At 47.3% G+C, this 27,150-nt stretch overlaps 13 protein-coding genes across 13 annotated transcripts; 5 read left to right on the forward strand and 8 right to left on the reverse strand.

Moving 5' to 3' along the window:
* Window positions 1-272: 272 nt before the first annotated feature.
* On the reverse strand, window positions 273-2,890 carry N7487_005632 (uncharacterized protein; the record flags this gene model as incomplete). Its single annotated transcript, XM_056873379.1, has 9 exons — window positions 273-838; window positions 932-1,115; window positions 1,171-1,346; window positions 1,406-1,554; window positions 1,606-1,730; window positions 1,785-2,332; window positions 2,395-2,621; window positions 2,674-2,793; window positions 2,859-2,890. The coding sequence occupies 9 exons, from the start codon at window positions 2,888-2,890 to the stop codon at window positions 273-275; spliced, it is 2,127 nt and encodes a 708-aa protein (XP_056731099.1).
* Window positions 2,891-3,077: 187 nt separating this feature from the next.
* N7487_005633 (type 1 glutamine amidotransferase) lies at window positions 3,078-4,070 on the reverse strand (the record flags this gene model as incomplete). Its single annotated transcript, XM_056873380.1, has 1 exon — window positions 3,078-4,070. One exon carries the CDS (start codon window positions 4,068-4,070, stop codon window positions 3,078-3,080), a length of 993 nt encoding a protein of 330 aa, XP_056731100.1.
* Window positions 4,071-4,796: 726 nt separating this feature from the next.
* N7487_005634 (uncharacterized protein) lies at window positions 4,797-5,558 on the forward strand (the record flags this gene model as incomplete). The annotated part of the gene is made up of 2 exons (XM_056873381.1): window positions 4,797-5,456; window positions 5,508-5,558. The coding sequence occupies 2 exons, from the start codon at window positions 4,797-4,799 to the stop codon at window positions 5,556-5,558; spliced, it is 711 nt and encodes a 236-aa protein (XP_056731101.1).
* Window positions 5,559-5,689: 131 nt separating this feature from the next.
* On the reverse strand, window positions 5,690-6,493 carry N7487_005635 (uncharacterized protein; the record flags this gene model as incomplete). Its single annotated transcript, XM_056873382.1, has 1 exon — window positions 5,690-6,493. The coding sequence occupies one exon, from the start codon at window positions 6,491-6,493 to the stop codon at window positions 5,690-5,692; it is 804 nt and encodes a 267-aa protein (XP_056731102.1).
* A 731-nt stretch (window positions 6,494-7,224) lies between these two features.
* On the forward strand, window positions 7,225-8,300 carry N7487_005636 (uncharacterized protein; the record flags this gene model as incomplete). Its single annotated transcript, XM_056873383.1, has 2 exons — window positions 7,225-8,173; window positions 8,227-8,300. 2 exons carry the CDS (start codon window positions 7,225-7,227, stop codon window positions 8,298-8,300), a joined length of 1,023 nt encoding a protein of 340 aa, XP_056731103.1.
* Window positions 8,301-8,806: 506 nt separating this feature from the next.
* N7487_005637 (uncharacterized protein) lies at window positions 8,807-9,185 on the forward strand (the record flags this gene model as incomplete). The annotated part of the gene is made up of 2 exons (XM_056873384.1): window positions 8,807-8,926; window positions 8,985-9,185. 2 exons carry the CDS (start codon window positions 8,807-8,809, stop codon window positions 9,183-9,185), a joined length of 321 nt encoding a protein of 106 aa, XP_056731104.1.
* Window positions 9,186-9,647: 462 nt separating this feature from the next.
* On the reverse strand, window positions 9,648-10,733 carry N7487_005638 (uncharacterized protein; the record flags this gene model as incomplete). Its single annotated transcript, XM_056873385.1, has 1 exon — window positions 9,648-10,733. The coding sequence occupies one exon, from the start codon at window positions 10,731-10,733 to the stop codon at window positions 9,648-9,650; it is 1,086 nt and encodes a 361-aa protein (XP_056731105.1).
* A 369-nt stretch (window positions 10,734-11,102) lies between these two features.
* Window positions 11,103-13,580, reverse strand: N7487_005639 (ESCRT-0 subunit protein HSE1; the record flags this gene model as incomplete). The annotated part of the gene is made up of 9 exons (XM_056873386.1): window positions 11,103-11,728; window positions 11,785-11,985; window positions 12,039-12,677; window positions 12,730-12,850; window positions 12,914-13,012; window positions 13,088-13,163; window positions 13,241-13,275; window positions 13,357-13,406; window positions 13,541-13,580. 9 exons carry the CDS (start codon window positions 13,578-13,580, stop codon window positions 11,103-11,105), a joined length of 1,887 nt encoding a protein of 628 aa, XP_056731106.1.
* Window positions 13,581-14,706: 1,126 nt separating this feature from the next.
* On the reverse strand, window positions 14,707-17,349 carry pakA (mitogen-activated protein kinase kinase kinase kinase STE20; the record flags this gene model as incomplete). Its single annotated transcript, XM_056873387.1, has 4 exons — window positions 14,707-14,811; window positions 14,876-15,210; window positions 15,260-15,359; window positions 15,424-17,349. 4 exons carry the CDS (start codon window positions 17,347-17,349, stop codon window positions 14,707-14,709), a joined length of 2,466 nt encoding a protein of 821 aa, XP_056731107.1.
* A 740-nt stretch (window positions 17,350-18,089) lies between these two features.
* Window positions 18,090-18,490, reverse strand: N7487_005641 (uncharacterized protein; the record flags this gene model as incomplete). The annotated part of the gene is given in 2 exon segments (XM_056873388.1): window positions 18,090-18,456; window positions 18,468-18,490. The coding sequence occupies 2 exon segments, from the start codon at window positions 18,488-18,490 to the stop codon at window positions 18,090-18,092; spliced, it is 390 nt and encodes a 129-aa protein (XP_056731108.1).
* A 1,021-nt stretch (window positions 18,491-19,511) lies between these two features.
* N7487_005642 (uncharacterized protein) lies at window positions 19,512-19,793 on the reverse strand (the record flags this gene model as incomplete). The annotated part of the gene is made up of 1 exon (XM_056873389.1): window positions 19,512-19,793. The coding sequence occupies one exon, from the start codon at window positions 19,791-19,793 to the stop codon at window positions 19,512-19,514; it is 282 nt and encodes a 93-aa protein (XP_056731109.1).
* A 2,493-nt stretch (window positions 19,794-22,286) lies between these two features.
* N7487_005643 (uncharacterized protein) lies at window positions 22,287-23,600 on the forward strand (the record flags this gene model as incomplete). The annotated part of the gene is made up of 2 exons (XM_056873390.1): window positions 22,287-22,698; window positions 22,753-23,600. The coding sequence occupies 2 exons, from the start codon at window positions 22,287-22,289 to the stop codon at window positions 23,598-23,600; spliced, it is 1,260 nt and encodes a 419-aa protein (XP_056731110.1).
* A 1,924-nt stretch (window positions 23,601-25,524) lies between these two features.
* N7487_005644 (uncharacterized protein) lies at window positions 25,525-26,701 on the forward strand. Its single transcript, XM_056873391.1, has 3 exons — window positions 25,525-25,805; window positions 25,874-26,344; window positions 26,408-26,701. The coding sequence occupies exons 1-3, from the start codon at window positions 25,545-25,547 to the stop codon at window positions 26,651-26,653; spliced, it is 978 nt and encodes a 325-aa protein (XP_056731111.1). The 5' UTR covers window positions 25,525-25,544; the 3' UTR covers window positions 26,654-26,701.
* Window positions 26,702-27,150: the final 449 nt, after the last annotated feature.

Here is a 27,150-nt window from a genome sequence, read left to right on the forward strand (position 1 = left end):
GAATGAGATATCAAAAAGTGAAACAAATCGGATTGGTTATGAAGGTGAGTATGGCTTTGAAATCTGATTTATAACGGCTATAAAAGTGATGATGGGTAAAAAGCGTGCGATATATAGTACACCAGCGAAACACTCAAGCCCGATGAAATTATCCGCATGGGAGTTTTTAGACTGTGATAGGAGATGGCTGCAAGTTCTTTAATGTGTATGACATTATTTTATTAACTCCACAATATGTTTGGGTATCGCAAGAGATATTCTTTTCTATCCGCCTATGGACCATTAAATACTTTCTCAATCTCCAACCAGTCGATGTAGTCAACCCCAGTTAGTGGCAATGTCGGATTGTGGAAACTGGAATAAATTCCTTCTGCTTCCCCAGAAAGATCTAGGTTCCAGTCTCCCTGCATATCAAACATTGCGTCTGGGACATCCATATTAGACCATGGCTCAAGTAATCTGATCTCATCTTGGTGATCACTCCGACTACTTGAAGCCACAGCCATATATGGTGGGGGGTCTGAAGAAGTCACCAACGCATGCTGTCTTGAGCCTGGACTTGCTGTAAATGTCTGGGTCTTGTCTCGGGAGGCTGCATCGCTGTGCGAGGCATTTGCATTGAAAACATGATCCGGCCAGACGTGCAAATATGATTGTGCAATATCTTGCAGTCGTCGCTCGGCAGCCAGATTGCCGGACTGTGATAGAAACTGGAGTACTTTGGATGCTTGATCAAGTGCCAACGGTGGTTGGGTCTGTGATTTGTCTAAGAAACCTACCATGACCAGCACAAATGCAGCAGAGAATGTGGCGTCCAGATCAAAAAATCCATACCGGGCTTGGGGTGATGTGTTAGCTCTTGGTTTTGATAAACATGCAAAACTTAATATGGAAGCAAGGGTCCGTTGGCTAGAGAACTGGAAAGACTCACGGATGGTTTGCTGGCGACGAAGTGATTCAAGTATTGCGAGACTTCTGGTGGCTGCCTCGTTACATGTATCACAGAGACGCAGCAGCATACTCGGCGCTGGATCAGGCGACTGTGGCTGTTGTTGGCTTTGAACTCGGAACCGAGCTCTTTGAAGTAATATTGGCCGTGTACATAGGATGATGGCCTGATAAAGATCAGGAAAAAAAACTAACAATCTACTCTGCTTGGGGCAATCTCACCTGGAAAAGCATTAGGTACAATGATGCACCTGTGCGAGTTACCAATTGCAAGGGTCGATTGAAGTCCAGCGTCAAAGATTTAGGGAATGATCGGCCCGTGTCATGTAGCTCTTGGAGAATTTGCTGGATCTTTCGGACTAATTCCAGTTGGGTGATTGACTTATTACCATATAGAGCTGGTGTGAGTCAATTAGTACAGAGTCAAGAGTCTGGTGGGTATATCTAGGTGGCTCACTCGACATTATATCATCAGTGACACGCGCAATACGGACATTGATGGCAAGGGCAATTGGTGACTGGAATCCCATCGCGTTCCGTGGGAGTTCAGTGCATAACTGTCGTTCATCAGCCCCTGCAGCCAATCCAAGGCCCGACGAGAGACGTCTGAAAGTGTAAGCTAAGTCGCAAACTCCCAAAGTTACCAAAAGGACATACCTGTCAAGCATGTATACTGTCCACCATAGTCTTAATCTGTGGGCACTCTGGGACGGGAGGCAGCGTTGATCGACTTCCCGTAGGTTGCACCCAAGAGCGATAGCAAGTCGCAGTGCGAGTCCAATCTACCACATGTTAATGGTACCGTAAAATAACATTGTGGGCCTGGCATAACGTACGTAGAGATATGCATCATGTTTCCGGTCACACCACTGCAGATATGTAGTAATCAGTGTCAGTATCTCGACAGCAACAACACCTTCCCCGCCCATTTGATGCAACGGAGGAAGACGCTTCAAGGCTTCAGCGAACAAATCTGCTCCAGGTGTCTGTGATGTTGGATGCTTTACATCCATGAGCTTTGCCATGGCCATAACCAAAAGATATTCTGTAAACCAAGGAGAGTTTATCTGTTGTTGCCTTGTCTCTGGGCTTTGAAATAGCAACATAAGATCGTCTGAGAAAGATCGTGGGTCAAAGAAGTGCTGGCTTACGCCAAGATAAAAAAGGAATTGATCAAGCAAGTGCTGTGATTCCTCCAAAGACGGGAAAGATACTCCGGCAACATTGTCAACGAGCTCTTTGACCGAAGTCCACTGAGGTAATCGATCAGCTCGGTATTGAAAATTTGAGGTTGATCCATGAAAACTGCGGTCACTGGAATGCGATTTGTCAAGAAGCGATCTAACTTGAGATTCGAATGCAGGGCCGGAAGTCAGATCCGTTGCTTCACGTAAAGTCAGTTATATTCGCAAGCGGACTAGGGTGACGAAAGCCATGTCAAGTTACCTGGACTGATAGCAGGATCGTTATCGGGATATAATAGCTCATCTTGCCCCTGATTTGGGGGCTCTTGGTTCCCAGGTGTTAAAGAACATGGTTGCGCAGAGGATTGACGGCCTGGGGTCTCATCTGGTGCTACTGGGGAAGGGAATGAAGAGACAGGAACCCCTACAGACTGAGAGCCGAGCTGCTCTTCATAGTTTCGGACTTTTTCCAGGAGATGTTTCACTTGGCTGGTTGATAGTTAGCAAGACTGCCTAGGGCCAATAATACACATGAACATACGCTTCAGAAAACCGTCTGCGACCGGAATGACCAAAAGTGCATTCCCAATTATGTTTGACGCAAGCGCGACAAGGCTTGTCACCGGAACATTTTACTTTGCGTCTTCGACATGTTTCGCATCTGTCCAGCTGTTATCATACATGACTCACCACAGCGGAGAAGCAGATGATGCATTGCATACTTACGCGTTAGTAGATCGTGGATTAGAGCCTGCCATTGTTGTAAAAACACCGCATACAGCTGATATTGATATTGATTTGATAGTCTCGTTTCAGTGACAAGTGTGAAAACGTCGGACTGTATGGATCGGGTGTTCATCCGAGGCTGCGGGGACATCGGTCTGGACCTCCGAGGGCCCCGCAGTCGAAGAGAATCGACCCCCTTTTCATGCTTGGATAATGCAATCAACACGAGGATGAATTGATATCTGTGCTAGAATCCCAGTCTTCCCCCGCGAAAAACAAAAGGACCGCCTCCGCCGCGACCTTGGAGTCGTCGTCATCATCTTTCCCAGGGACCACAGAACGCCTGATGTTTTCTAGGTGCGAGGCAAGCAAGTCTGCAGGCCAGTTAAATTGATTGGCAAATTTATAACAGAGCTCAGCAGTTGCGAATGCATCGAATTCAAAATGACCTTGTAATGTGAGAACATGGCCAGGCTTGTAGAGGCCTTGGATTGGACATTTAAGGCTGCTTCCGATATTGAGCCACGGTTCAGGCATCATCGTCCCCTTTCCGTGAGGAACAAGTTCATCTTCTGGTGAAGACATCACGGCATCGCCGTGGATGATCTGAATATGGAATGGCTTCTCTGGAGTGAACCGAGCTAGAGGTGGGAAGTTGGAGATAAAAGCCGGGTTCAAGAGGATAGGGTGCATGCCAATTTCGTGGCCATCAGATGAAGCTTCGACAGATAGCTTAAATGACGATCCTTGCGACGTGTAGCTTTTGTCACTTGCGAGGAGAGCTTGGCCTATAAGTTGATGTCCGAAGCAAGATCCGAATATTTTAACCGTAGGATAGTCGGCATACACCCTCGCAATAAAAGATCGCAAGGCTGGAATCCAGTGCAATTTATCATATACTGCTGCTGTGGCTCCAGTGACCAGAATTGCGTCGACAGGACCTGGGAAGCCAGGGGGTCTATTTTCCGTCGGTGACCAAGGGCTGACTCGTAAGGACTCGAGATGTGGGAATGACCCGCCCACAACGTCGAATGCAGTAATGTGAACACTTAGAGAGCTTCTGTTTTTGTGGTATTCGCTTGCATTGATGCGATTTGCGGCGGCAGTGAGAAGAACGTTGAATTGTGAGCTGTACAATCCTCTTTTGGCGTAGACAGGGTAGCAAGGAATGTCGGTGTCAAGGACAGCAATATGTATAGGGTGGACAGACATTTTGATCAGAAAAATTAGTTAAAAATAAAGAAGAGGTGAGAGAATGTACAGATTGAACAAACGAACGACTTTCCGCTTGTCAAGTTGTCGGACGAGATCCGAAATACTCGGGACAAATGGCCGAAAGATCTATCGAATGGCATGTTAATATCTCGGCCAAGCTCTTTATAATATCAGCAACTACTAAAATAATTTGATTGAAAATGGCATGTATTTTGATCTGGTACTATTTTATCTACGATGATGGTAGGGTGTTTCAATTAAGCCACTTGAGCTTAGAGTACGACGAACAACTAAAGATTGCGGAGAAGCAAGTCTCATGTACTTCAAGTTTAGACCCTAAATAAGAGTCAACCAAATTCATCTGCCTTTAAAGTCGACCTATGAAATAATGACTTACAATGAACGAGGTCTGCTAACATATTGATCAATTGGCCCCCAAGCTAAGCTTCATTGGCATCCACCTTTTCACCAAACCCGAGACATACTAACAACGCTATAATTGAAATAATCGTGAACTGAGTTGAGATCAGGTAATGGATTAACGATGTAGAGTGCGTGAATTATACTGGGCGTTCACCCCTGAAGTCACCGGGCGTTGGCGCCCCGACTGTAGCTAACACGTCATATCACGAAGTGCTAGAACGTAAATGGAACACCCCAGGAATAAAAAGCTCCCAAATTGCAACAAAAGAACTCTTGGAAATTTATCATGTATGCGGAATTATGTCTGGAACTACATACACCAATGCGCGGATGAACCGAGGAATCACATCCAAAAGCTCCGCACCACGCTATGCCTTGAAAGCACCAGAGCGACAAGTCGCCTTTCGATTGGAACATATTGCGACGGAGAAGACAATGCTACTACTTAAGCCGCATGGTGATCAAAAGTCGGATCATGCATACAAGATCTCGGACGAACAGGGCTCTCCCGTATTCACAGCAACGGGCCGAAAATACAATGATCGCTCGTGTCGAGAACTCCGTGATTCGTCTGGGTTACCGTTATTTGATATCCACACGAAGCCATTTTCAAATGCTTTGGGTTGGGTCGTTACCTTGCCCGGGAGCAAAATCAGCGACGCGACAACAGCCAAGGCAACACCGAAGTTGGCTTGGAATGGTATCAACTTGATCTTTTCTTTTCGGAATAGCGCTGCGGAAGATAGAAAAAGTGATGAGGATAAACAGCTCAGGCTAACAGTTAAGAAGCATGGAGAGGCGTTGGCCTTCTTTGATATTGTGGATGGGGACAGGAGGATTGCCGAACTACGCGAGAGTATCACCCACAATGAGAAGTTGGTTTTGAGGAGAATGAAGCGCGGAGGAGATCATCGCCCTGCCTTGGATCTCATTGTGAGCCCCGGTGTGGATATTTCACTGGTAAGACGAGACCTCCGCTTTCCCTGAGAGATATCAGCTAATCCATGGTAGGTGACGGTAATTGCGGTCATTGTGTCTGACTGGTTCTTCGGATCGGGTTAATTAAATGGCAGAAGACGTTTGATTCCACAAAGATGGGAACGGTTGTTGATTATAGATTTGATAAATAAGTGCCGAGATACTGCTAGACGTACAACAAACCCATGTTCAACTCTCCGGGGGCACAGAATGAATCATTGATCAAACACTGGCTTGTCCAACCACTTACTGATCCTGGTTAAAGCAGAAACATCATGCTCCTTACTCGATGTATTGTGGTCCTTGATTTCTCCATCTATCCACCCTGGAGTCCCTCGAACATGCTTCAAATATGTTCCGATAGCCTGGCATCCAGCGAAATCAGTCAAAACAGGCATGCCTTGTTTGCTCACCAGAATGTTGCGGGGAGTCAGGTCGTTGTGGGCTAATCCATGTACATGAAGATGGCGGAGAGAGGACTCGAGGGCAGGAATGAAACGCCGTTTGTCAATTGTCCCGACCCGGTTCTTAAGATAACTGTACAAATCGTGTGGATGCTTTTCAATTACAAGTCCAATAAAGTACCCACGGAGAACCCGACAACCGTAATAGCGGATTATGTTCGGGTGCGGATGCTGGGATAGCGACTCTAGGACTTTAGCCTCTGCTAGCAAGGATGCCGAGAGTTGGGACAATGCATCGTGTTCTTTCATAACTTTGTACATTTCTGGATTTGGTCGCTTGATGTAGAAGTTCTCGATAAGTGTCGCTGGGGCTTGCATCAACTCGATCCCGGAAGCCGGCCACCGTGTGAATATCTCTTCATCGGGAACACTCTTGAGGGTGCTTGTGACCTGCTCAAAGGTAATCTCGGATTTGGGACTTTCAACCATGCCGTAATAGAAGCTTTCGTTGCTATCAAACAACGCGAAAGATGTTTGTTGAGTTTCCCCAGTTTCGTCATTGCATTTTTCCCACACTTGAGTGAGATCATCCCAGCTCGTTATTTCTGGTGCCATAATAGTGGGTATACTTTCAAGGAGAGTTGGTTGGAATGGTTGATATTGGATAAGTGGAAAGGAGCTGGGAAGTGTGACGTGAAGCTACTAACAACGTGAACAAAGCCCTGGAGGCAGAACAGAAGTGAGACATCAAAGAAGGGGGAGGGGGGGAGGGGGAAACAGGAGGCCTGAGGCCACTAATAAAGAACCCCTGCACCTCTACAAACGCTTTTAACAAACTCGTGAACGTGGCCTTAGAGGGGAAGGCGAAAAGTCATCTTAATTTCCAGTGTAGGCTGTTCTGTAGAGTCATCATATCTGGGACCAGTTCGTCCATGTGAAACTTGAGTCTTTGTAACATAGCTATTGTGCATCTAGTATTGTTTCCTGTCAAGAAGTCTCTTGTTCAATGGATGCAGGATGATATTGTAACGGCAATATATTTTGGTGAGAAAGCTAGACCAGGGTTGTGATCCTTCATTTAAAAAGATACCTATTATCTATATTATAAGCATTCGTAAGCAATGCACTAAGAATTGTACTAACTCCTTTTTGCTCTCTATCCCGATGAGGTGTTACCCACATTAAGCAGCTTACTACGGAGTATGCACTAAACAGCTAACTTATCACATGCCCACGGGCGATCATGGTGACCTGCCTGGTTTAATGACACTCCCATCTCGTCCATCCATGATGCATATATATACCCTCTAGATCTTCTCTTTCAGGAAACACCGCAGCTGCCAAAAATGACTCGCTTTCTCTCCTTAGCCTTGACTGCGGTCTCCCTACTACCTACCACATTTGCTCTCCCCTCCATTGATGTTAATGTTCTTTACAACTTCGGCGATGGCACCTGGGCAGAGAACCTCGCGGTGCGTGCCAATGGCCAAATTCTTGTCTCCCGCCTGGATACCCCTGAAGTTCTCCAGCTTGATCCAACGGGTGCTAGTGAGCCTATTGTAGTTACCTCCTGGAACTCGACGACCTACAAGGGTTGTCTCGGCATATCCGAGACGAGTCAAGATGTGTTCTACGTGGTAACCTCCGGCTTCTTCGACCATAATTTTGTGCTCACGTCGGGAGTCAATAGCATCTGGGAAATCGACATGAGAAATTTCACCGTCTCTAAGAAGACAGGTGAGGTGAAATCCAAGGCAATTGTCTCCAAGCTAGTCGATATTCCCACTTCGGATTATCTGAATGGCGCTACCACCCTATCTGAAACCTCAATTCTTGTTGCCGATGTTTACAATGGCTGGGTTTATCATGTTGACACACGAACGGGAGCTTACGATATTGCCATCAACGAGGAGAAGATGAAGTTTGATGCTGTCCCAAATCCAGCCTCCAATCTTGGAGTCAATGGCATCAAGATCAGAGATGGATATCTTTACTGGACTAATACTGCTGTCGGCACCTTAAACCGTATTCGCATCACGAATAAAGGCACCGCAGTGGGTAAATCTGAAGTTGTCATCAATGTGCCCAGGCCCGATGATTTCATATTTAAGAAGAATGGCCTTGCCTTCATCGCACAGAACCAGATGGACGAACTCAGCGTCCTCTACCCCAAGTCGTCTGTTGCCCAGGTTGTCGCCGGTAGCAACACATCGACCATTCTGGCGGGTGTGACAGCTGGTGCTTTTGGTCGGCTGCAACATGACAATAATATTCTTTACTTGACCACCAGCGGAGGTTGGTTCCCTTCCATTGTCCATTTCAAGCGATTTCAACTGACAATTTAATAGCTGAGGCCTTGCCTATCAATGGCTCAGTGACAGTTCCTGCAACTCTTTCTTGGATTGATACTACGAAGTTTTGATATCACCCGGTGTAATAGCATGTAGTATAACGCTGGACATACTTTGGAATGTTGTCTATACTATTTTGTAAGGGTAGAAAAGAAGCAAATAAAAGGATCAACAGGTTGTGGGGTAAGACTGCCAGGTCTCATACCAATTTCTATCTCGCTTAAATGCCCTCTGCCAATGCAGTAGCTAGTCTCACTCGATAACTTGGGCGAGAGAACTCTAGGGCTATCTTCGGGCACGAATTGGTTAATGCTTTAAATGAAGGATATGTTTATAGAAATTTCGTACATTTCAGACTCGGTATACACGTAGTCAAAGCTACTTGCTTCGATATCTGTTTATATCAGATGAGTGTGTCGCTAGTGTTTGAACCTGGGCAAACTTAGCCTATAACTTTCCTCTTCTATCATTTCTAGTTCTCTTCTCCCCGCAACCTTTCCCAGAGCCACAAAGAAGAACCACTCCCTACAACCATTTTATCTACACACAAACAAGAGTCATCCTTCAACACTCAGCCATGACTCCGAGGAATACACCTCAGCCCAAGAAGGCCCCTACCAAACAGCGACGGGATGCGGCAAGCTTTGATGGAAACCACAAGTTCCTACTGCACTGCCTTACTCTGTCAGGTGCCCGAGTCGGTCATATTGAATCCCCTTTTCTAAGCTCTCTAGCATTTACTCATCGTGCTATAGATCGACTACGCTGCCGTTGCCAAATGTGAGGGAATCACGGTGCAAAAGGCCCGATGGCGCTTTTGGTGGCTCAAGTCGCATCTAAGCAGCCAGGAAAATGCTACTCCTGATGCAGGCATTGAGAGGAAGAAGCAGGGTCGGGCACAGAAGAATAAGCAGAAGGATAAGCAGAAGGAGAACGATGCTAACGAGAACAACTAATATCTATCTCACACTTCGTATTATCTTCCCTCTCCTTTGATATTTCATGTTTCATGTTCGTTCTCACTACACTTACAAGCGATTGTTGAACCTGATTTACGTATAATTGAGGATCGACTGCCAATGAGGGATTCTATCATTAACTCGGCATTCGGTCTTCAACTGTCTACCATTAAGTCTACACAATAAAATAAAACATCTATTCATCTTCCAATTCCCTCAAGACCTCAGTATCTATCCCTAATCCACCAAGCCTCTCCTCAACACTCGGCCCTAGAAACGGACCCCTGTGGCCAGGCGGGAAGTACTTCGTCCCGACGTGAACCACATATGGCTCATTTACAAGACCCGATTCCTGCAGCCGCTCTTGATCCCAGAAGACATATCCCTGGTTCCGCAAATCGAACATAGCGGGGGTATCAGGCTTGACAAATTCGGGGAAGCTAGTACCCCATTTCCAGCCTAGGTTGCAACTGCTGACTTCATCACGGGGGATGGAAACCAGTTTACCCCGAAGGACAATATCTTTCTGTTTCTCATCACACGATTCAATATATAGCCCCCCTGGAAAAAGAAGTCCATGACGGTGTTGTTGCGCGACTCGACGTATGAGTTGAGTATGGCGTGTTTGAGGGCTTGGGGTTCCATAAGACTCAGACGAAAAACGTATGGTAAGCCGCATGATGCAAGGAATTTCACATGATCCAAGTGGTGGGTATCTCGGTATGACTTCGCAAAGAAGGAAAGGTCCTTAAGGCCTTCAATTTTCATTGATACTGCATTTCCCGAAGCTTCTTTCTCGACGCCGGCGCCGACAGAATCAGGGAGGTAACAAGAAGCCACGACATCATCGTCGACTCTTTCGCAGAGCGATCTAATGAATTGAGCGAGGAATTGTCGTACGCTGATAATCTCTTCGAATTCATAGGGGGTGAATTGCGAGATGAAGCTCAACACAATTTGAGAGAAATTTAGGGCCCCGCTTTTGTCGGTCAGGAGATGTAATACACGCTGGAATCTCGCATAGATTTCGTATCGGTAGAACGCCCGTTGAAGACGGGCTTGTTCGGTAGATGACAGCGTCGCTCTTGGGTGGACGGTTGTTGTTTGGAACTGTGTTGGTTTTTCATGGTGCGAGGTCAAATTGCCCAGTGACCAGTGGCAATAGCTATCAATCAGGCGTTCAACGTTGACATGGAGATAAAACAAGGTATCGAGGTTCGCATTATCCACGCTGAACTGGTCGATATTTCGACGCCGACGAGTGCGGTCGGTGGCAAAAAGTGAGAAACATTCTGCCTTGACTCTGGTAATGCTTTCGCCGGACTTAATCAGTTTGGGAATATTCTGTGCATCCAGCGCGGTATGAATGTCCGCTCCACATGCGGGGTGGATGGCCTGGCGGAGAGTATGTCTGAGAAGATGTTGTTTGTAGGCGATAAAGGTGCGGTATACGATTGGCGAGGCTCTGATAGCAGAGAAAAGATCAAGCGGGGACAAGCATTCAAGGATGGTCAACAGAATTTCTGTAGACAGGGAATCTATCATGGTGGCATGAAGATGATGATCACCTCCTTTTCGTCCTGACTGGTTGGTCCACTTTTTAGATGTTCCCCATTGGTTTGTCATTGTCCGTATTAGGAAATTCAGGGTCCAAGGAACGACATCCATAAAGCATTACTAGTATAACACTTAACAGACGGAAATATAGAGATCAAAAGTCCATATGTATTAACATACCATTGAAAACATATTTAAACCGCTGGCTAGGTACATGACAGAGAAAAACGTCTAGCAAAGGAGGGGTAACGAAACGAAGAATACTGCTTGGAATACCACACTACAAACCCAACATTAATCACAGTCAAGGCCTTTATTCCTACTAACTGGATGAGGGTCGCCGTGACTAACTATCAATTACCGATAAAAGGAAGCTGGATTCGACCCAGCCCCACCCTGTGGAGGCTGGTACGCCTGATACTCTCCTGTGCTTGCGGCGGGAGGTGCCGGGGTGTAGGAGGTATACTGTTGCTGCTGCGCTGCCCCGGGTACCGGGGGAGGCTGGTGCGACGGAGGAGGTTGATGGGCACCAGAAGGAGCGCCGGGAGAGTTGGGATACGGGGGTTGTTGCTGTTGCTGTTGCTGGAACTGGTGCGGGATCTGGGAAACAGTGGAAGCAGGCGGGAGTTGAGATGCCTCCTCAGCGGGGTAGACTGAGGGCGAGTAGTCTTGCTGCTGCTGCTGGAATTGCTGGTGGCCAGCAGGCGAGGCTTGAGCAGTTGGGGGGTACGGCAGGCGCTGGGCAGGAGCAGGGTGATCGATAGGTGAATCATAGACAGAGGTCCCCAATTCTTGGGGATTGTCATATGTAGATTGCGGACGGTGGCTAACAGGTTGGTAAGGGTCGGCATGGGGAGGCTGCTGCGGTGCGCTGGTCTGAGCCTGATTGCGGGGATCAGGGGAGTGAGAGGCTGGGCGATACGGCATAGTCTGCTCGCTGACGGGGTATGGTGCGTATGCATTTGCCTGGGGTGTCGTGGTGTCTGGGCAAGTCAAGTTAGAACTAGGATGCGGTAGGCAATTTCTAAAGTCTACTGACCTTGAGGTCGGGGAGTGAAATATCGAGGATCTGCCTGAGGGGCAGAGGGGTATCCGCCAGGTGCAGCACTAGGATAACCATACTGTGGCTGGGCAGGTCGTCCATATTGAGGCTGTGCTGGTTGGGCTAGCGATGCCTCAAGAAGGGACTCATAGTCACGACGAGCTTTGATGAACTTTTCATTGAGCTGGGTGAATTCATCTAGACATATGTAAGCAAGACATCCATGGGAAAGCGAACGACTCGCTGCTTACCTTTCTTTTGCGAATATTTCCCAATCAATTCGATGAGTTTTGGACGAATCGCAAGCGTAGCTTGATAGAGTGTAGTAATCTCTTCGTTTTCTTGGACATTGAGGTCTGTATTGCGGGTGCTCAGTAGGGTCAGGAGTTTCTCAACGCTCTTGATCTGGCCAAAGACGTCCGCCTCCATCTGAGCCTCTCGCTGCAGCTCACCAACTGTGGGGTCTGGGAGTTTCTCCACATAATTGAGAGGGAAAATTCCGGTCTGGCCTCTCAGGGAGCCCTTCCACCAATCCTTGTAAACAGACTCCAGGACTGCGATGGTATCGCCTTTGCGGAATTGAAGCTCTCCTGGCTCAGACGGTTGGAAGTCGAACAACGCTCTCACACGTGACACGGTAGCTACCGATGTACCTGAGAGAGCAGGTTGACTCTCGGCGGGCTCCCCCTGGTTTGTGGAGGCCGACGCGGACGCAACAGCAGCAGCAGACGAAGGCTCCGCTCGAGGTGCTGCCGCAGCAGCAGCAGCCGGGGTTGCTTTATCCTTAATCGAGAGGGCTAGGGCCATCTGCAATTCCTCTTCCTCCATCTGACGATCAACATCGGTGATCTCACGCTTTCCGGGTTTCGACGGTGGCTGCAAATTCGGGTCTATAATATAATCAGCCAAGCACAATGTTCAAGGCGTAGAACAAACACTTACTTGTAGATTTTAATTTCATGTATGCCTGTTCCATGATGCCAAAATCCGGATTGGATGCGAACATCTCAGTCCATTCTTCCATACGCTCCAGAATCTTGGACTTGACTTGTTGATGGGTATTCTAGACAAATCCTTGGTTAACATTTGTTATTTGAGGGAAGTTAAAGGTTTGAGATATGCTTACACGATCGTTCGCCAAGCGTAGTAGAGCATCCGTAAAACTTCTCGAAGCTAACTCGCGATGGATCTTCAGTCCGCAGTTTTGCGACAATGAATTTGCAAGCTAAAAAAAAGTCAGTTATAGCCATAAACCAAGGAATTGTTCGTGCTTCCAGGAGCACAGTGTCCGGCCACGAACCTCCAATGTATAGAGCTGAACGTTGGCATTTCGGTGGGCCAGTCTTTTAATCATCGCAGCCACGGCCTCCTTCGCACTATATCACAGCAAAAATCAGCAACGGGTCTTTAGGTAAACTTAGACGAGACTGAAAAGCCCAAGCTATCCACGTACCCTGATTCCTCCGAGCCAACTTTGTCACAGACATCCTAAATCATAGAAGCCGAATCAGTCCTGTCCCAGAGCCGTGGTGATTCCAACAATTCAATGTAGTTTCATGCACAACGCACCAAAATAAATTCCCAGTTCTCGGAGGTCAGATTCTCGTCCGTCGCCTTGGCTATACGGAAATAAATAGCGTCAGTAAACACATCGCACGAGCAGATTCAATGTGCTCCCGAAGCTGCCTTCCAAAACTAGCCAGCTCCAGGGGTGCATGATGTATCTAGCGGAGCAGGGACTGGTGTAGCTTACCGACGGCGTCGTCGAAGTGATTCTGTTGTGCGCGAAACATCACGACTGTATGTCCTCCGACCGTCGCAAGTAATTGTCGGGTGGTATGTGGATTATTGGAGAAGTCGGGCAGCACTGCTCAGCTTCTGACGGGCGGCTTGCCTTCTTTTCACGTGGCAAGACTCCGGTAACAGATTCCAATTAGACTTCCGTGTCTAAAAAAGCACTCTTTTTCAAAAAAAAAAAAGGTTATGTAGCTCGTAGCGGTGGTCCTCCAGTATCGAATGCGGGGAGTCGATGACAGCAAAAGATGCGGCTAAGCTGCGGGTTGATGCAGGCGGTGTGAATATCACAGAGATATGACCTTGCCAAGGGATGGTATAACAAGCAACTGGTATTGCAGCGCTGGGTATCTGTTAATCAGGTCTTTGGGGATGATCAGAGACAGTGTTGGGGGTACCTGATGTGTACGGGGCGGAACTCGTCACCTGAGTCAGCATATGACGATGGCCCAGAGACCCGTATTCGTATGTTGTACCTCCAGGGCTAAGTAGAATGCTAAGGTTATTATTAGCTTGGATTATCCAAGTTGAACAGATTTTTCCTATATTATGTCTGCCTGGCCTTTGGGATTCTCACTTTTCTTTTCCTTCTCCTTTTTGTCTAATTTTTTTTTCTTCACGCTAGTTAGGACTTCGCCCTATGGAGTACTCTGTAGGCTGCTCCGTTTCTTCTTCCCACATTTACTTATCGGCTGTGGCTGAACATATCTCCACTACTTTAGGCACACATACTTCCTAACTATAGAATTAAAAAGTGGATTTCGAGGCTCATTAGCTGCTTGTATTCATGATAAGCTAACGGCAACAAAATTGGCAAATAGAACTACAAGAAATTACATAGACACCAAGATCAATACAGAGACAGTGGACGGCAAAACAGATACTATCACAGGCAACGTGCTCATGGAATGGAGTCATTGTCATCGACAATCGATGCGAAGAAGTGAATAAAGAAGTAGAATGGGTACATAAATGGATTCCAAAAACGTACTGTAGTGCACGTCGGGATCTAGAAGAAACATCAGGAGTGACGGGGTATCTGAGCAAGACGTCAAGAGATATCAAGTATGACGAAAGAAAACCGAAACATAGGAAAAGAAACGTGGTCATTCATCAGCATCATCTTCAGGCACCTCCCTTTTGGGCTTTTTCTTGGGCGCGGCTGATACGAGCAGCCTTGACCAAGGGGGCGAGATGCGATAGTGGTGCGCAGAGAGACATGAATGGGTGCTAAAGGGCAAGAGGTCAGTTATCACAGCCAAAGAAATGGGAGATAGGAACAAGGAATAAGCACCTTCAGTAGGTCATGCGCCGACGCCCGCTTCTCCGGGTCAACCTTCAGGGCAAAGTGAAGGAATTCGCGGAAGACCGGGGACAGATTGTGCTCATCTTTGATGGTGGGTGTTCCGTTGGTGGCAATCAGATAAAGTGCTCGCAGCGGGGACTCTGTCAGGTACGGCGGCTCGCCCTCGATCATCTCGATGGCCATGATGCCTAAACTCCAGATGTCGACCTTACGGCCATACTCTTTGCGAGTAACAACTTCGGGGGCCATCCAGTACGGAGTACCAACCATTGTGTTCCGCTTGTTCTGTGAGTCATTGATTTGAGCACAGAAACCGAAATCAGCTAGAGATTGTTAGTATGATTTCGACATCAGACGGGGGGCGAAACTTACTCAGCTTGATGTTACCATCCATTGCCAACAGGATGTTGTCGGATTTGATATCTCGATGAATGACACCCTTGGAATGCAAATGCTGGAGACCGCCCAGAGTCTAGTCAAAGTAGTTAGCATCTCATGATTTTATCTTGACAAGGGGTTAATCGTTCTGTACTCACCTCTCGGCAAACAGCTGCGATCTGTCCCTCGCTCATAATGTTGAAGGTAACCACGTCTGTCAAACTGCCACCTTCCATGTATTCCATCACAACCCAAAGATCCAGCCCATGTAAGAAGCTCTCTAAGAAGTTCACAATGTTCTTGTGCTTGCTATCTTTCATGACCAAAATCTCGTTGATAATCAAGTCCTTCTTGGGTTGCAGGTCTAGATTCATCTGCTTGATGGCAACACAGTTGTTGTGAGGATGCTCATACGCTGTGTACACACCACCCGAGGCACCTTGGCCGATTTTGTTAAAGTTGTAATAGATCTGCGTGGGGTCACCAGGGTGGCAGATTGACATCAAGCGCTCCCGGATATCCAAGGCGCTGCTCTGACGCTGCTGGCGCTGTCTGGGTCTAGCAGCGGGTGGCGCGCGCGTGGTAGGTGACACTCCAGACGATAGATCTGGTGCCGGAGCATTGGTTGATGTAGAGATGGCCGGAGGCTGCTGTGCTTGCTGGCGTTGGGTGCGATTCCGTTCTAAAGTCTGCTGGGCCGCAGCCATGACCTGCTCCTGTTGCCGCTGGTATTGTGTTGGGGATGCGATGACATTGGGAATGTTGGGGATGTTGGGTGCAGGGGTGCCATTTCGGGAACTGGAACGGCTGCGGTGTGGTGATGATGGCAATGGCTCGGATTCTGGGATGGTTGGAGTGCCAAATGTCGGAGCATAATTCTCCTGAGGAGCTCGCTGCGGGACTCCGTACGAATTCGAGACTGGGGGTTGAGGGGGAGGGCGGGAGGGGGTCATCCCGGTGGGCGGTTTGGGAGGAGCACGATGAGGCACCATACCGCCCAGTGGAGGGGACATGACCGGCGAGGGGGCTGCCGGAGGGCCCCGAGGAATTGGCGGGGGCGATCGTGGATTCTCGAAGCTGCTTTCATGATTTTGCGGGAATCGTGGACTTCCTGGTGGCGATGTTTGTTCTCTTGGGCTGGTGCCTTGCGCAGCTTGAGCAGCTTGCGCATTGTCGAACTTGTGCCAGACTTCATCATCGCTGTCGCCACGGGTGTTCTTTTCGTAGAATCGCATGATATCCATCATAGTCTGTGGGTGTTCCTCCTGTTCCTTCTTCGAGATACCGTTCTCCTGTAGTAGTCGCTGCCATTCTTTGGGAAGACCAGTGAATTGGCCGGTCTGGTTATCGTAGCCGACGTGGGTGACATGAACCGGATTCTCGGGGGCTGAAATTTTCATATTGCGACCGGGGCTTCCAAGCATACTATCCACGAATCTGGAGAAGCTCGCCTTTTTGCTCTGTCTCGTTCGGGGAGCGGCCGGAGGATTGTTATCGCCAGAATATCGTTTAACAGCGTTTGGAGGCCTTTCGGTCTCACGATGAGCGAAGGAATCCATCCGTTGCGTTAGAGTGGTGAAGCTAGCTGACTGGCGGAGTGATTGGCGTCCGCGAGTATCGGGGCTGGTGTGGTGAGAGCGGAGTCCGGGCTTTTGCTGGGAGTGAGGATCAGTCTCGGCGCTATTTTCATCCAATGCACTAAGCATGCCCCGCGTTTCGTAAGGGCCGTTCAATTCATCCGAGCTCTGCTCGTTGTAGGAAAAACGATTAGAACTGCGGGTGCGAGACCGGGAGGTCAAATTGGAGAAGAAGCCACTTGATTCGTCGTTGGAGGGCGATGGACCGCCACTGTTCTGATCCAGAGATGACGAGGAAGAGCCTGGGAATTGGGCGTTGGATCGTGATCGATTATGCTCGCGACTGTTGCTAGGAGAGGAACGTGGATAGACGGGGGCGGAGGGGGTGCGTTTCAACGATGTGGTGCTCTGATGACTCCGAAGAATGCGCGAACTGAAGCTAGGGGCTTCCTTGCTAAGTTTGCTAGATGCTCGGCGGAATTTCAATGGGAAATTGTCCTGATTCATGGTGGGCAGATTTCTGTCTCTACACGAGACAGATTGAAATTGGGCCGAGGAGGGGTCAGATGCAGGAGTTTTTTTTGGTTATTTTTTTTTTTGGACCAACCAAGTTCACGACCTGAGGGGGGGATTATAACCGCGGAGAATAACCGGGTCCCCGAAGGTTCTTGAAGATGGAATGGAAGATTGGAAGGAAATATGGAGAAGAGAGGAGGTTGATGTTTGGCACGTGGAGTCTTTGGGAAAAGGAGTCGGGTGGCTGGGGCGGCTTGACAGGTTTATGGGGAGGCTTGATCTTGTATAGCAACAACTTCAAAAAAAAATTTACATAGGTATGATATACAGATAAGGTTACTAGAGTATACAATTAAAATCGAGTCAGAGACACTCTATATGAAGAAACATATATTCCTCCATGATTTTAGTCCAGATGGTATCCTAAGAATAGAACTAGTCTCAGACTTCTACCCCGTTTAATATTGCCTCTTATCACAGTTAACGGTTTCTATACGAGATCCACTATCTTTAAAATACATACTCATTAAATACTAATTGCTACATCTTTTCTTCTTTCAAGCATATTCTTCTTACTACGGAGTACTACGGAGTAAAACTAATAATTAAAGCAAACAGCAAAGTAATCGGGTCGTCGAACGCGGCCACCAGGCGGTGTCCGGGTTCCCGGGCGCAATGATAACCCGGGCGCAATGATAACTTTTCCAACCTGTCCATCTAATTCATTGAATTTAAATAACGTCCCCAGTAGTATCAACATAATAAAGATTATCTATCCATTCTGGGGCCATTTCTGTATCGGGATCCTCCTGAATTTCACCTGTATCCTCAATGTCGCCGTCCTCAATTGCTTTTAAAATAGCGGCGTCCCGCCATGCTTTCTTCGACCGGTTGAACATTTGTAGTCTTTCTCGGTCGGCACGGTCGGAAATATGCTTTTTACAGTCCTTAACTAGGCGAGGGCCTAGTTCCGGAAGCCTGCGCTTTGTTCTAGCAGTATTCGACTGCCTTTTCCGCCGTAGAATCCGCACATTGTCCTCCGCGAATTGAGCACCAACCTCGGCAAGAGCGAGCCCACCCGCCAAAATCCGAGAAAGACTATCTCGCACCTTCGGAGAAATTGTAGTATCATTTTGGATATATTTTATAACCTTAGTGCTCGCTTTTCTTAGCTTTTACACGGTCGCCGGCGGTGAATTTGGTAGTGAACTTGAAGGTGGTGGTGGTGTAGTTCCGGAAGCAATATCATAAATGATAAAACTAGGCATATTAGGAAGACTATCGTCAACTAAGCCTAATTTCTCAAGGCCTTTGTCCGAATTAATTGGCCAAATACCAGTTTCTCGGAAGCCATATCGAATAGTGCGCTTCGTTAATAATTTTGTCCGTATATCGTGGATCCCGGCGAAGAATTCAGCCTTATACTTCGGATCACCACCCCAGAAGACAGCATTATTATTCGACTGTTTATAATAATGCTTTAAGACTTGAAAGGGCGTATCATCAAGAGGTTAGCAACCGTGTGTCGTATATGGAATAAAACAATAAGGAATGATTCGTTTTTGCCAGCAAAATTCAATGAAGTTATAGGTCAAATGTGAACTATGATTATCTATTAAAAGAAGACGATATTCCCCTTTTTTAACACGGAACGACGTAAATTTATCGAAGATCTGAAGCTATACGAAGCTAACGATCTCGTCAGTCCAACTATTTAGGGTTGGAACGATCGTATAATTATCTAGTAGATTGGTTTCGATAAACCAGCTTTCTATATAATATTGGCCCTTCACTAAGAACCATAGCGGCATAACCCAACCATCCGCAGAGACACATTCAATACCGGTAAGCGATTCGGTTTGCCCACCGGTAGAATTCGATGAATTGCCCCGGGCTGAGACAACCTTTTCAGTCTTTCCTTCGCCAATTCTAAACCCAGTTTCATCGAAATTGTATAGGTTTTTCTCGGTGATTCCATAGGTTTTAATCGTAATTTGTAGGCGATCGTACCATGTGATAAGAAAGCCTGGTATAATAGCTTCATATCTTGCCCTTTCCATAGGTTTTTGCTTAATATTTTGAAAGCGCGGTGGTAAACGAGCGATGAAATCGTAAGCCCAGTTTTTTCCTAGGGTTCGGGAAGGATCATGACGCTAGATAATTTGCAAGGCAGCACCCTGAATTCGCGCTGCTGATGGCGGAGAAAAGGCCTGATCTAAGGTATCAATCCATAGAATTAAGGCCTTTTCTTGCTCAGGTTCTAGATCTTTATTGCCTGGGGTTTGGGCCGCTCGAGATTTCCGACCCTGAACTCGCCCTCTGAAGGTTTGGTATGGAATGCTAAATTCCCGCGCGATCGACGCGATTTTGGGCTTCTTAGCAGCATGGTATGCTTCTAAAGCCTTGATAATGCGGTCTTCTAATTCTTGAGACATAATATGAAGATCTGGGGTAATGGTGAATTAATGAAGATGGCTAGGTTGAAAAAAGTATCATTGCGCCCGGGTTATCATTGCGCCCGGGAACCCGGACACCGCCTGGTGGCCGCGTTCGATGACCCGATTACCTGTTCACTCCGTTCAGGCCCCTTTTGCCCCTGGCAGGTAGCCGGACACGTCCCAAAAAGGTTAAACCGCACAGGGTTGGACGGGGGTCAAATGTGACGGAAGCAAGCCAATATCACTCAGCACATTGAAATTCTTGGTTGGGCAGCTGTTAATTTAGACCCTTGAGCCCTAGCAAAAGCACCAAAGACCACACAGATCCCTCCTGAAATTATGGCCACTGTAACCGATTTGCTGGGCCGCGGGTTTCGGCCCATTTTTCTTCCATATGCGCCACCGTTGGTCGCCTTCAATATCTCGCCGTTTGCTATTTCAAATCTCCCACAAACACCGAAGTCGATCAGAGTCTGTCTGTTTACACCGGGTCTACCATGGTTCTTTGTTTCCTAGTTTCATCTCGACTCGGATCGGTATATAGCATCTCTTCGATATGGTTTAGGCGTTTACACCCCATATCGGGAGTAGTGAGACGGGATGAGACGTGGTCCGGGCTCTAAGGGCCTTTTTCGACTGGTCAACTTCTATTCAAAGATTGAGCATTATCTGAACCTCCTCTTCAACCTCCTCTTCATCTCACCATCGTTCGTTCAGTCAAGCGAGGCCTAGGATTTGGCCTGAAACTGAACCGTGGAAATGGTGTTGGCAAATGTTGATCCCATGAGTTCCATGGACCTTTCTTCAAATTGATATCTCACTTTAATAGGTTAGCCTCGATATCTACCCTCCTTGGCGATACAATCCGAGATCCACAGTATTTGAGAAGAAACAAGAGAAAAGGGGCAAATCGGCCGAACGTCGGAAATTGTTGCTGCCTGGATTATCAGGCATCAGTAAGACGAGACATCATAAGCGATCTCAAAATCCATCCATGGATGCATGTCCCTGTATTCAACTCCAAGACCACAGAGATGAGCCGATTTTTCACATTATTGTTTAAATACACAACCTTGGAGAATCTCACCACATGAAACTTAGATCTCACCAGATCTGGCTGTTCCAATTAACACCGTAGAGTTTTGAAACAAAGTGGATTTATTAACATCACTTGAATATGCTTCCTTTAAACTTGAATATACTTATGATATGGTCCAAAGCCCATGCTTAACCCAGTTTTAGGCAAGTCAATTGATAATAGTGGCGTCAACCGCGACAATAGCATCGCGTGGATGATGCGGAGCAGTATGAGTAAACCTGACGTTCCAGATGTTCGTGACTCCACCGTACAATATTCCCCTGCTACTCAATACCTTCTACGGCCGTCACTCCGGTTCTCTCAATGAAATTGCCATTCATGACGACAGGTGGCGCAGGGATTCGCCCCAACCCGAAGCTGTCCAGTCAGGTTTACCGCTTTGGGTCCTGCTATCAAGGATGCGCATGTTATTGCTGATAGCTTTGGTCTTTCTAATGCAATTATATCCTCGCCTGATTATCTCAATGACGAAACTAAGGAGGGTACCTTGCCTACCTTTTATACGTTGATTCGAACTCTAGATCTGTAGGTTTGATGTCGGTCTTCCTTTGTCTAGCTATGCATTCGATGTGATCAAGCTTTATTCGGCCCTGTTGAACCTTATCTAGGTAAAGTCCAAGTCTGTCCGAATCATCCATTAATACCAGATGATATACAAATGTTTACATTCAGATGTGATATTCATGGGAACTTTAGGAGGAAGCTCCCACCTGAACTTTTTTAATATGAGAGTAATTTTTGCAAGCGGTTACTAGTGTCTAGATTTGGGAGAAAAACAGAATGAAATCCTATGACAAGAATGATCCCTTCACTTGCCAGCCAAAGAGGTGCATGGTCATCCATTTATCACGTCCTGTAGCATCTATGTACTATTTGGTCTTCATATATGGCTTGATAATCCTTCAACGATGCCATACACCGGACTGTGTCTATTCGTGATGAAATCCCTGGGATTTATGTTTAAGATACAATCACCTGGGCGATATCATATCCACGGCTTTTCAAGTTACCCTATCACCGACCTGACCTACAACCTATCTGATCAGGCTCTTTCCCTTCGTGGATGGTAGTCCTTCTCGTCGGATTTGCTTCTCTTACTGTCACGTATTCAATCTACTTCCTTGCCCCCACACTCGCTTTTATCTGAACTCTAAGGATTCTCTCGGCGACACATAGCGTGGCAACTTGACTCTTCAGGAAGTTCCTCTCTTCCAAAGTCTCCGGTCTATCTTGTCACGCGTCCCCTGCGATACTACAGTTCTCACATATTTCCACTTACACAAGTCTATTCTTATCACTGGTCTGTTCGTCTTAACCTTACCTTCTCTCTTAATCACGTTTCTTGACTCTCTCGTTTCCCCAGGTTATTTCCCTTCTCAAGACACAGCATTATGGCGGGAAACACCCCACCACCTCCTGCTGTTACTGCAGCCGAGAATACCACAACCGAGAAGACCACAATCAGTTACTTGTTGTTCCGGGTCTTGTCCGGTAACAAAATATGCAAGGCAACGGAACTTGCTGCATGTCTTCCTCAGTGGCTTAGCGACATCGAAGACAATAACCCAATTCCTCCTGAGATCCCAGAGCTGCTAACTCATCTTCTGCTCCCATTTGGTACATCCTCTACTCTCGAAGACATCGAGAAGCTCTCAGGTACCCACTCTTTGGTCGGTAGTCAGAAGTGGATGATGAAACTCCGTGTCCTCATGGAGAACAAAGCACATAAAAAGCTGCTGCAGAAGTTGGAATCTATGGGAGATCAAGAGGTGTCATTTGAAGATCTCTGTGACCAAGAGAACGGTAAAAACACTGTTTAATTCAAGCATCGGTAGACGATACTGACATAACGGAAAGCTCAAGAGAACAGTATGGATGATTATCTCGTCGTTGGCCCCAAGTGGACCCTACAATTTGACCATGATATGCGGGATGTGATGACCCGGGGCGACAAAAACGCAATGAAAAAGCATCCCGACGTCTTTTACCTGACCGGCTGGGTTTCCTGGACAGTTCGGTCTCCTTATTGGAATGTCGCCTTGGCCACCGATGATCAAGGTAATCGACTCCTCTCAGATGAAGTATTGGATAGAGTCCTTCCTAAATGGAGACAAATTCTCACCGGGGAGACAATCCCGACCCCGAAATATGGCGTTGTCGATTCTTTTCGTTCGTGGCTGGCTCGTGAGGAGAAAAAGGCCAGTGATCTCGGCAAACCTTGGCCAAACACCCCTATCAAGAATGTCCCTTCAATTTCAGAGCCCAAGTTTGAAAGCCCCAGGACCCCGGAACCATATTATCGCCCTCCCGATTCTCGCCTTCGCAGCACAAATGCGAGCCGTCTCTCTCCACTTGAATCCACTCCCGATGTCACCGATGTCACCGACAGTGAGCAAATTGAAATGCTCCGGGAGATACTCGCAGAAGTCAAAGAATTGAGGAGAATGATCGGCCAAATCATCGAAAGGAACGAAGCGCTCGAGTTTGCAGAAAATCAAATGTATGGATCTTGGCACCAGGGCTACCCTCCCATTCCTCAAGCAATGCAACCAAACTATTACGTGCCACCAGATGATCCATTCGTCAGTGCTCAATATTATGACCCGGCACTTGAGCAAGATTGGCAACACTGGAACTCACAGTACTATGACCAAGACCCAACTACCATGCCAGACCCCGGAGCTGGTTCAGCTCATCTATTCTAAGCCTGTGCATAAGCTAGGAAGGGGTGGCGCTCATTTAGGAGTTGGTGAGGGGTCTTTGACCCAAATACTGGAATACAGAGAGAGTTCGGGAGTGGGGGCGATGAAAAGATGGTGTGTGGATGGGCAGATGTGGTTGTGTTCTATGTCAACATTGGGGATCACAAATGTTCGTCCCATTAACATGTTGTTGCCCCACGGTATCGGAAGAACGAGTCTGTTAGAATATTCCAATTGAAATCAATTTCGCTCTATTGCTGGTCCTATGCTCTTGATTAGTTAATAGATCTTGAAATATCTAGCGTAGTTTCTTGTTCACCTTTAACAGTAATGTGTGAAAATGTGCCAACCCCCAATATACGTGTATAAGTATAAGACGGTGATGACTTAGATAAATTGAAATTTGGCACATTGTCTGACAGAAAGATAGAAAAACACGAGTAGGGAACAAGGAACATTGTCTCTACGCCCGTTGATTGTCCGCATTGCTCTACCCAGGTGGGATATCTATGGATATTCTTAGCAGAGCTCAGCCCTGTCCCGGCAGTGCAATGCTGATTTGATCAGGTTTACCAAGAGGCTCTCATAAGCCACCCCTAATTACCCCAGTCCGCCCCCAGATCAACCCCGCCTTACTTTGACGCGGATCTCCAATATAACTAGCGGTAAGTCCAGTCGCTACATATATACACTGAGACTCAGCCTAGCTGAGTGTTCTTGGCATGAGCATGATTACTTGAGAGAAACCCTGCTATGATTAAAATCAACGTATCTACACCGGGCGCTGTGCCCAAAGCGAGGCCCAAAGGGGCTCAACAGCACGGTTGTCTGATCGGGCGATTTATAGCGCGGATGACGTGTTATATCGGGGAATTTGTTTTCGTCGTGCAGATTGAATCCCCCATTTCCTCGGGTCAGATCAAGTGAGAATATCTTTAACACCTGATGTGATTCACTGTCAATATGGCGAAGTCCCCCGCTTTTTGATGAAGAGAGTTGACCATATGCACGGACTCTGACGAATGCGCATGACACGCACTCTTTTCTTTAGCTTCTTTCGATCTCAAATACTAGTTGAGCTAAGTGTTGGATCTCACGCACAGGACCTCCCAGGTGATTGGCTTAATATCGTCCGCAGTTGGTCCACATGGGTGCAGATCATCCACCCGGCGTAAACAAGAATCAAGCCACGCAAGTTAATGAGATGTGATATATTCCATGATTTTCATTGTCTGGAGATAACAAGAGGAGAAGATGGAATTAAAATTTCGAATATGCTTGACCTCTCTTGAAGCTCTCACATATAATTCAATAGCGTTGGGGTAGATGCTCTCTCCCTTGCTGATGGGAATGTGGAACCAGCATACACATGCAGCGAACAACACATCTGCTATCCCGTTCCTAGTGCCGAGACTGCTGCCGAGACCTTTAGCCTCTAGACTTTTAGGTCAGATGGTCATCGGTGTAACTCGTGTTGAGGATATATGCAAAAGATCAAATCGAGTGAAGCTAACACAACTTGTATTGACTGCGCCTTGTACAATGGGAGACATCACAAAGATAAAAAAAAATTCTATACAGTAGGTGCATGCACTCGACACTATGGTAATGCTTTGTTTATGCAGCAAGCATTTGTTTTTATTATTATTATTCAAGGATCCACAGGAGCAGGACTCCTTAGAGCTCGGTAATGAGCTCATCCCTTTCGGGGCCGACTACAGTTAGACCGGGCTCAATACTGACATGCACCTTACATCTCCCAGATACGATGTGCAGGGGGTAATAGCCGATGATTGGGCGAGCTGTTTATATGCGAAATGGTCATACTTCGGGCCCCAACCTGGGGGAGCTGCGAATGGTGTAGACCAAATCAACATAAATTGGACGTAATTCCTCCATCCTAGAATGTTTTTATTCACAGCCCGACCCCCCTTCTGTTTATACATAATGTTTGGTCTCGTCCCGCTTCTATTTACTGCCCTCGCCAGCGCATACCCCAACCGGGGTGCTTGCACAGGCAACTGCTGGGCCCATGACCCTGCCATGATCCAGCGTGTGTCTGATGGGAAATATTACCGCTTTTCGACGGGCACCGGTGTTAGCACTCATAGCTCGCCGTCAGTGAAGGGTCCATGGACAGACCTTGGTTCGGCGTTGCCAAATGGGTCTAAGATTACCCTCGATAACGTGGACAGCACGAATATCTGGGTAAGAAAAGCCTCAAACGCTCGGGAAATAATATGCATGTCTATTAGCTAACATAATTCACCTTGTAGGCCCCTGATGTGCACTACCAGAACGACCAGTACTATATGTACTACGTCCTATCACAGATCGGCACTCAGAACTCACAGATCGGTGTAGCAACATCCAAGACCATGGAACCTGGCAGCTGGACAGACCACGGTTCTGTTGGTCTCCCTGCAAACGACAACTACAACCGTATCGATCCCGCCTGGATCACCATCGGCGGCAAGAACTATATGAACTTTGGTTCTTTCTGGGGCGATATCTTCCAGGTCGAGATGGAGACTCCTCTGCAAGTTGGCAGCGCAACTCCCTACCAAATCTCCTGGAATGCTACCCTCAACCACCGCGAAGAGGGTTCATACGAGTTCAAGCACGGCGATTACTACTATCTCCTCTACTCCGCTGGTATTGCGGGCAAGTACACAAAGACATTCCCAGCTGAGGGTGCTGAGTACCACATTCGTGTTTGCCGATCCTCCACCGGTCTTGGTGACTTTGTATGTTTTCCAATCCTCTGGTGCATTTGCAAAGACACTCTCTCTAACATTTTTATCTTATAGGTTGATGCCGATGGAAAATCCTGCAAGGAGACCGGCGGCACCATGCTCCTCTCCAGCCACGGCCAGGTGTTCGGACCCGGTGGCCCTGGTGTGGTCAATGACAAGGACCTCGGTGTGGTCATGTACTACCACTACTACCCTCTTGCCACCAAGCAGAGCACCACCGTATCCGACAACGCGAACTACAGGTACGCGTGGAACGTTCTCGGCTGGGAGAACGGCTGGCCTTTCGTCAAGGCCACTTAATGCACATACTTCTCGTCGCGGGCCCGCGACACCGATACATATTTCTTTTACATTCTTTTTTTTTCTATTGTCCATGGTTGAGCTCATACTTTTGGAGGTATTGCACTCGTTTGATCGATACCCATGCCATCTTGATGTCTGTCATGATGCGCTTTTTGTGTCTGGCGACTCTTAATTATATAATGTGGCCCTTACATTCTCATTTGGGTCAATTGACTGCTTGGATATCTACAACATTTCACTTCACGTGCATTTGGCGAGTAACGCTGTGAAAAACCCCCCGGTTCCATTTAGTGCCCGTATACCCAACTCAAAGATCGGGAGCACCAATTCTAAGATAGAATGTTTTCTATGCCAGGGCAATTCTCCTTGATAATCTTGGCAAGCCCACTGGCATAGTATGTCTCCACCATGTCCACAATCGAACCGGTGAGACCGCACAGGAATGCGGCCGGGCCCGCATACATAGCTAACCTCACAGAAGAATCCTATCAGGC

This window comes from Penicillium crustosum (assembly GCF_028827405.1).
Source record: "Penicillium crustosum strain IBT 35664 chromosome Unknown utg000002l_segment0_segment0, whole genome shotgun sequence".
Classification (NCBI taxonomy): Eukaryota; Fungi; Ascomycota; class Eurotiomycetes; order Eurotiales; family Aspergillaceae; genus Penicillium; species Penicillium crustosum.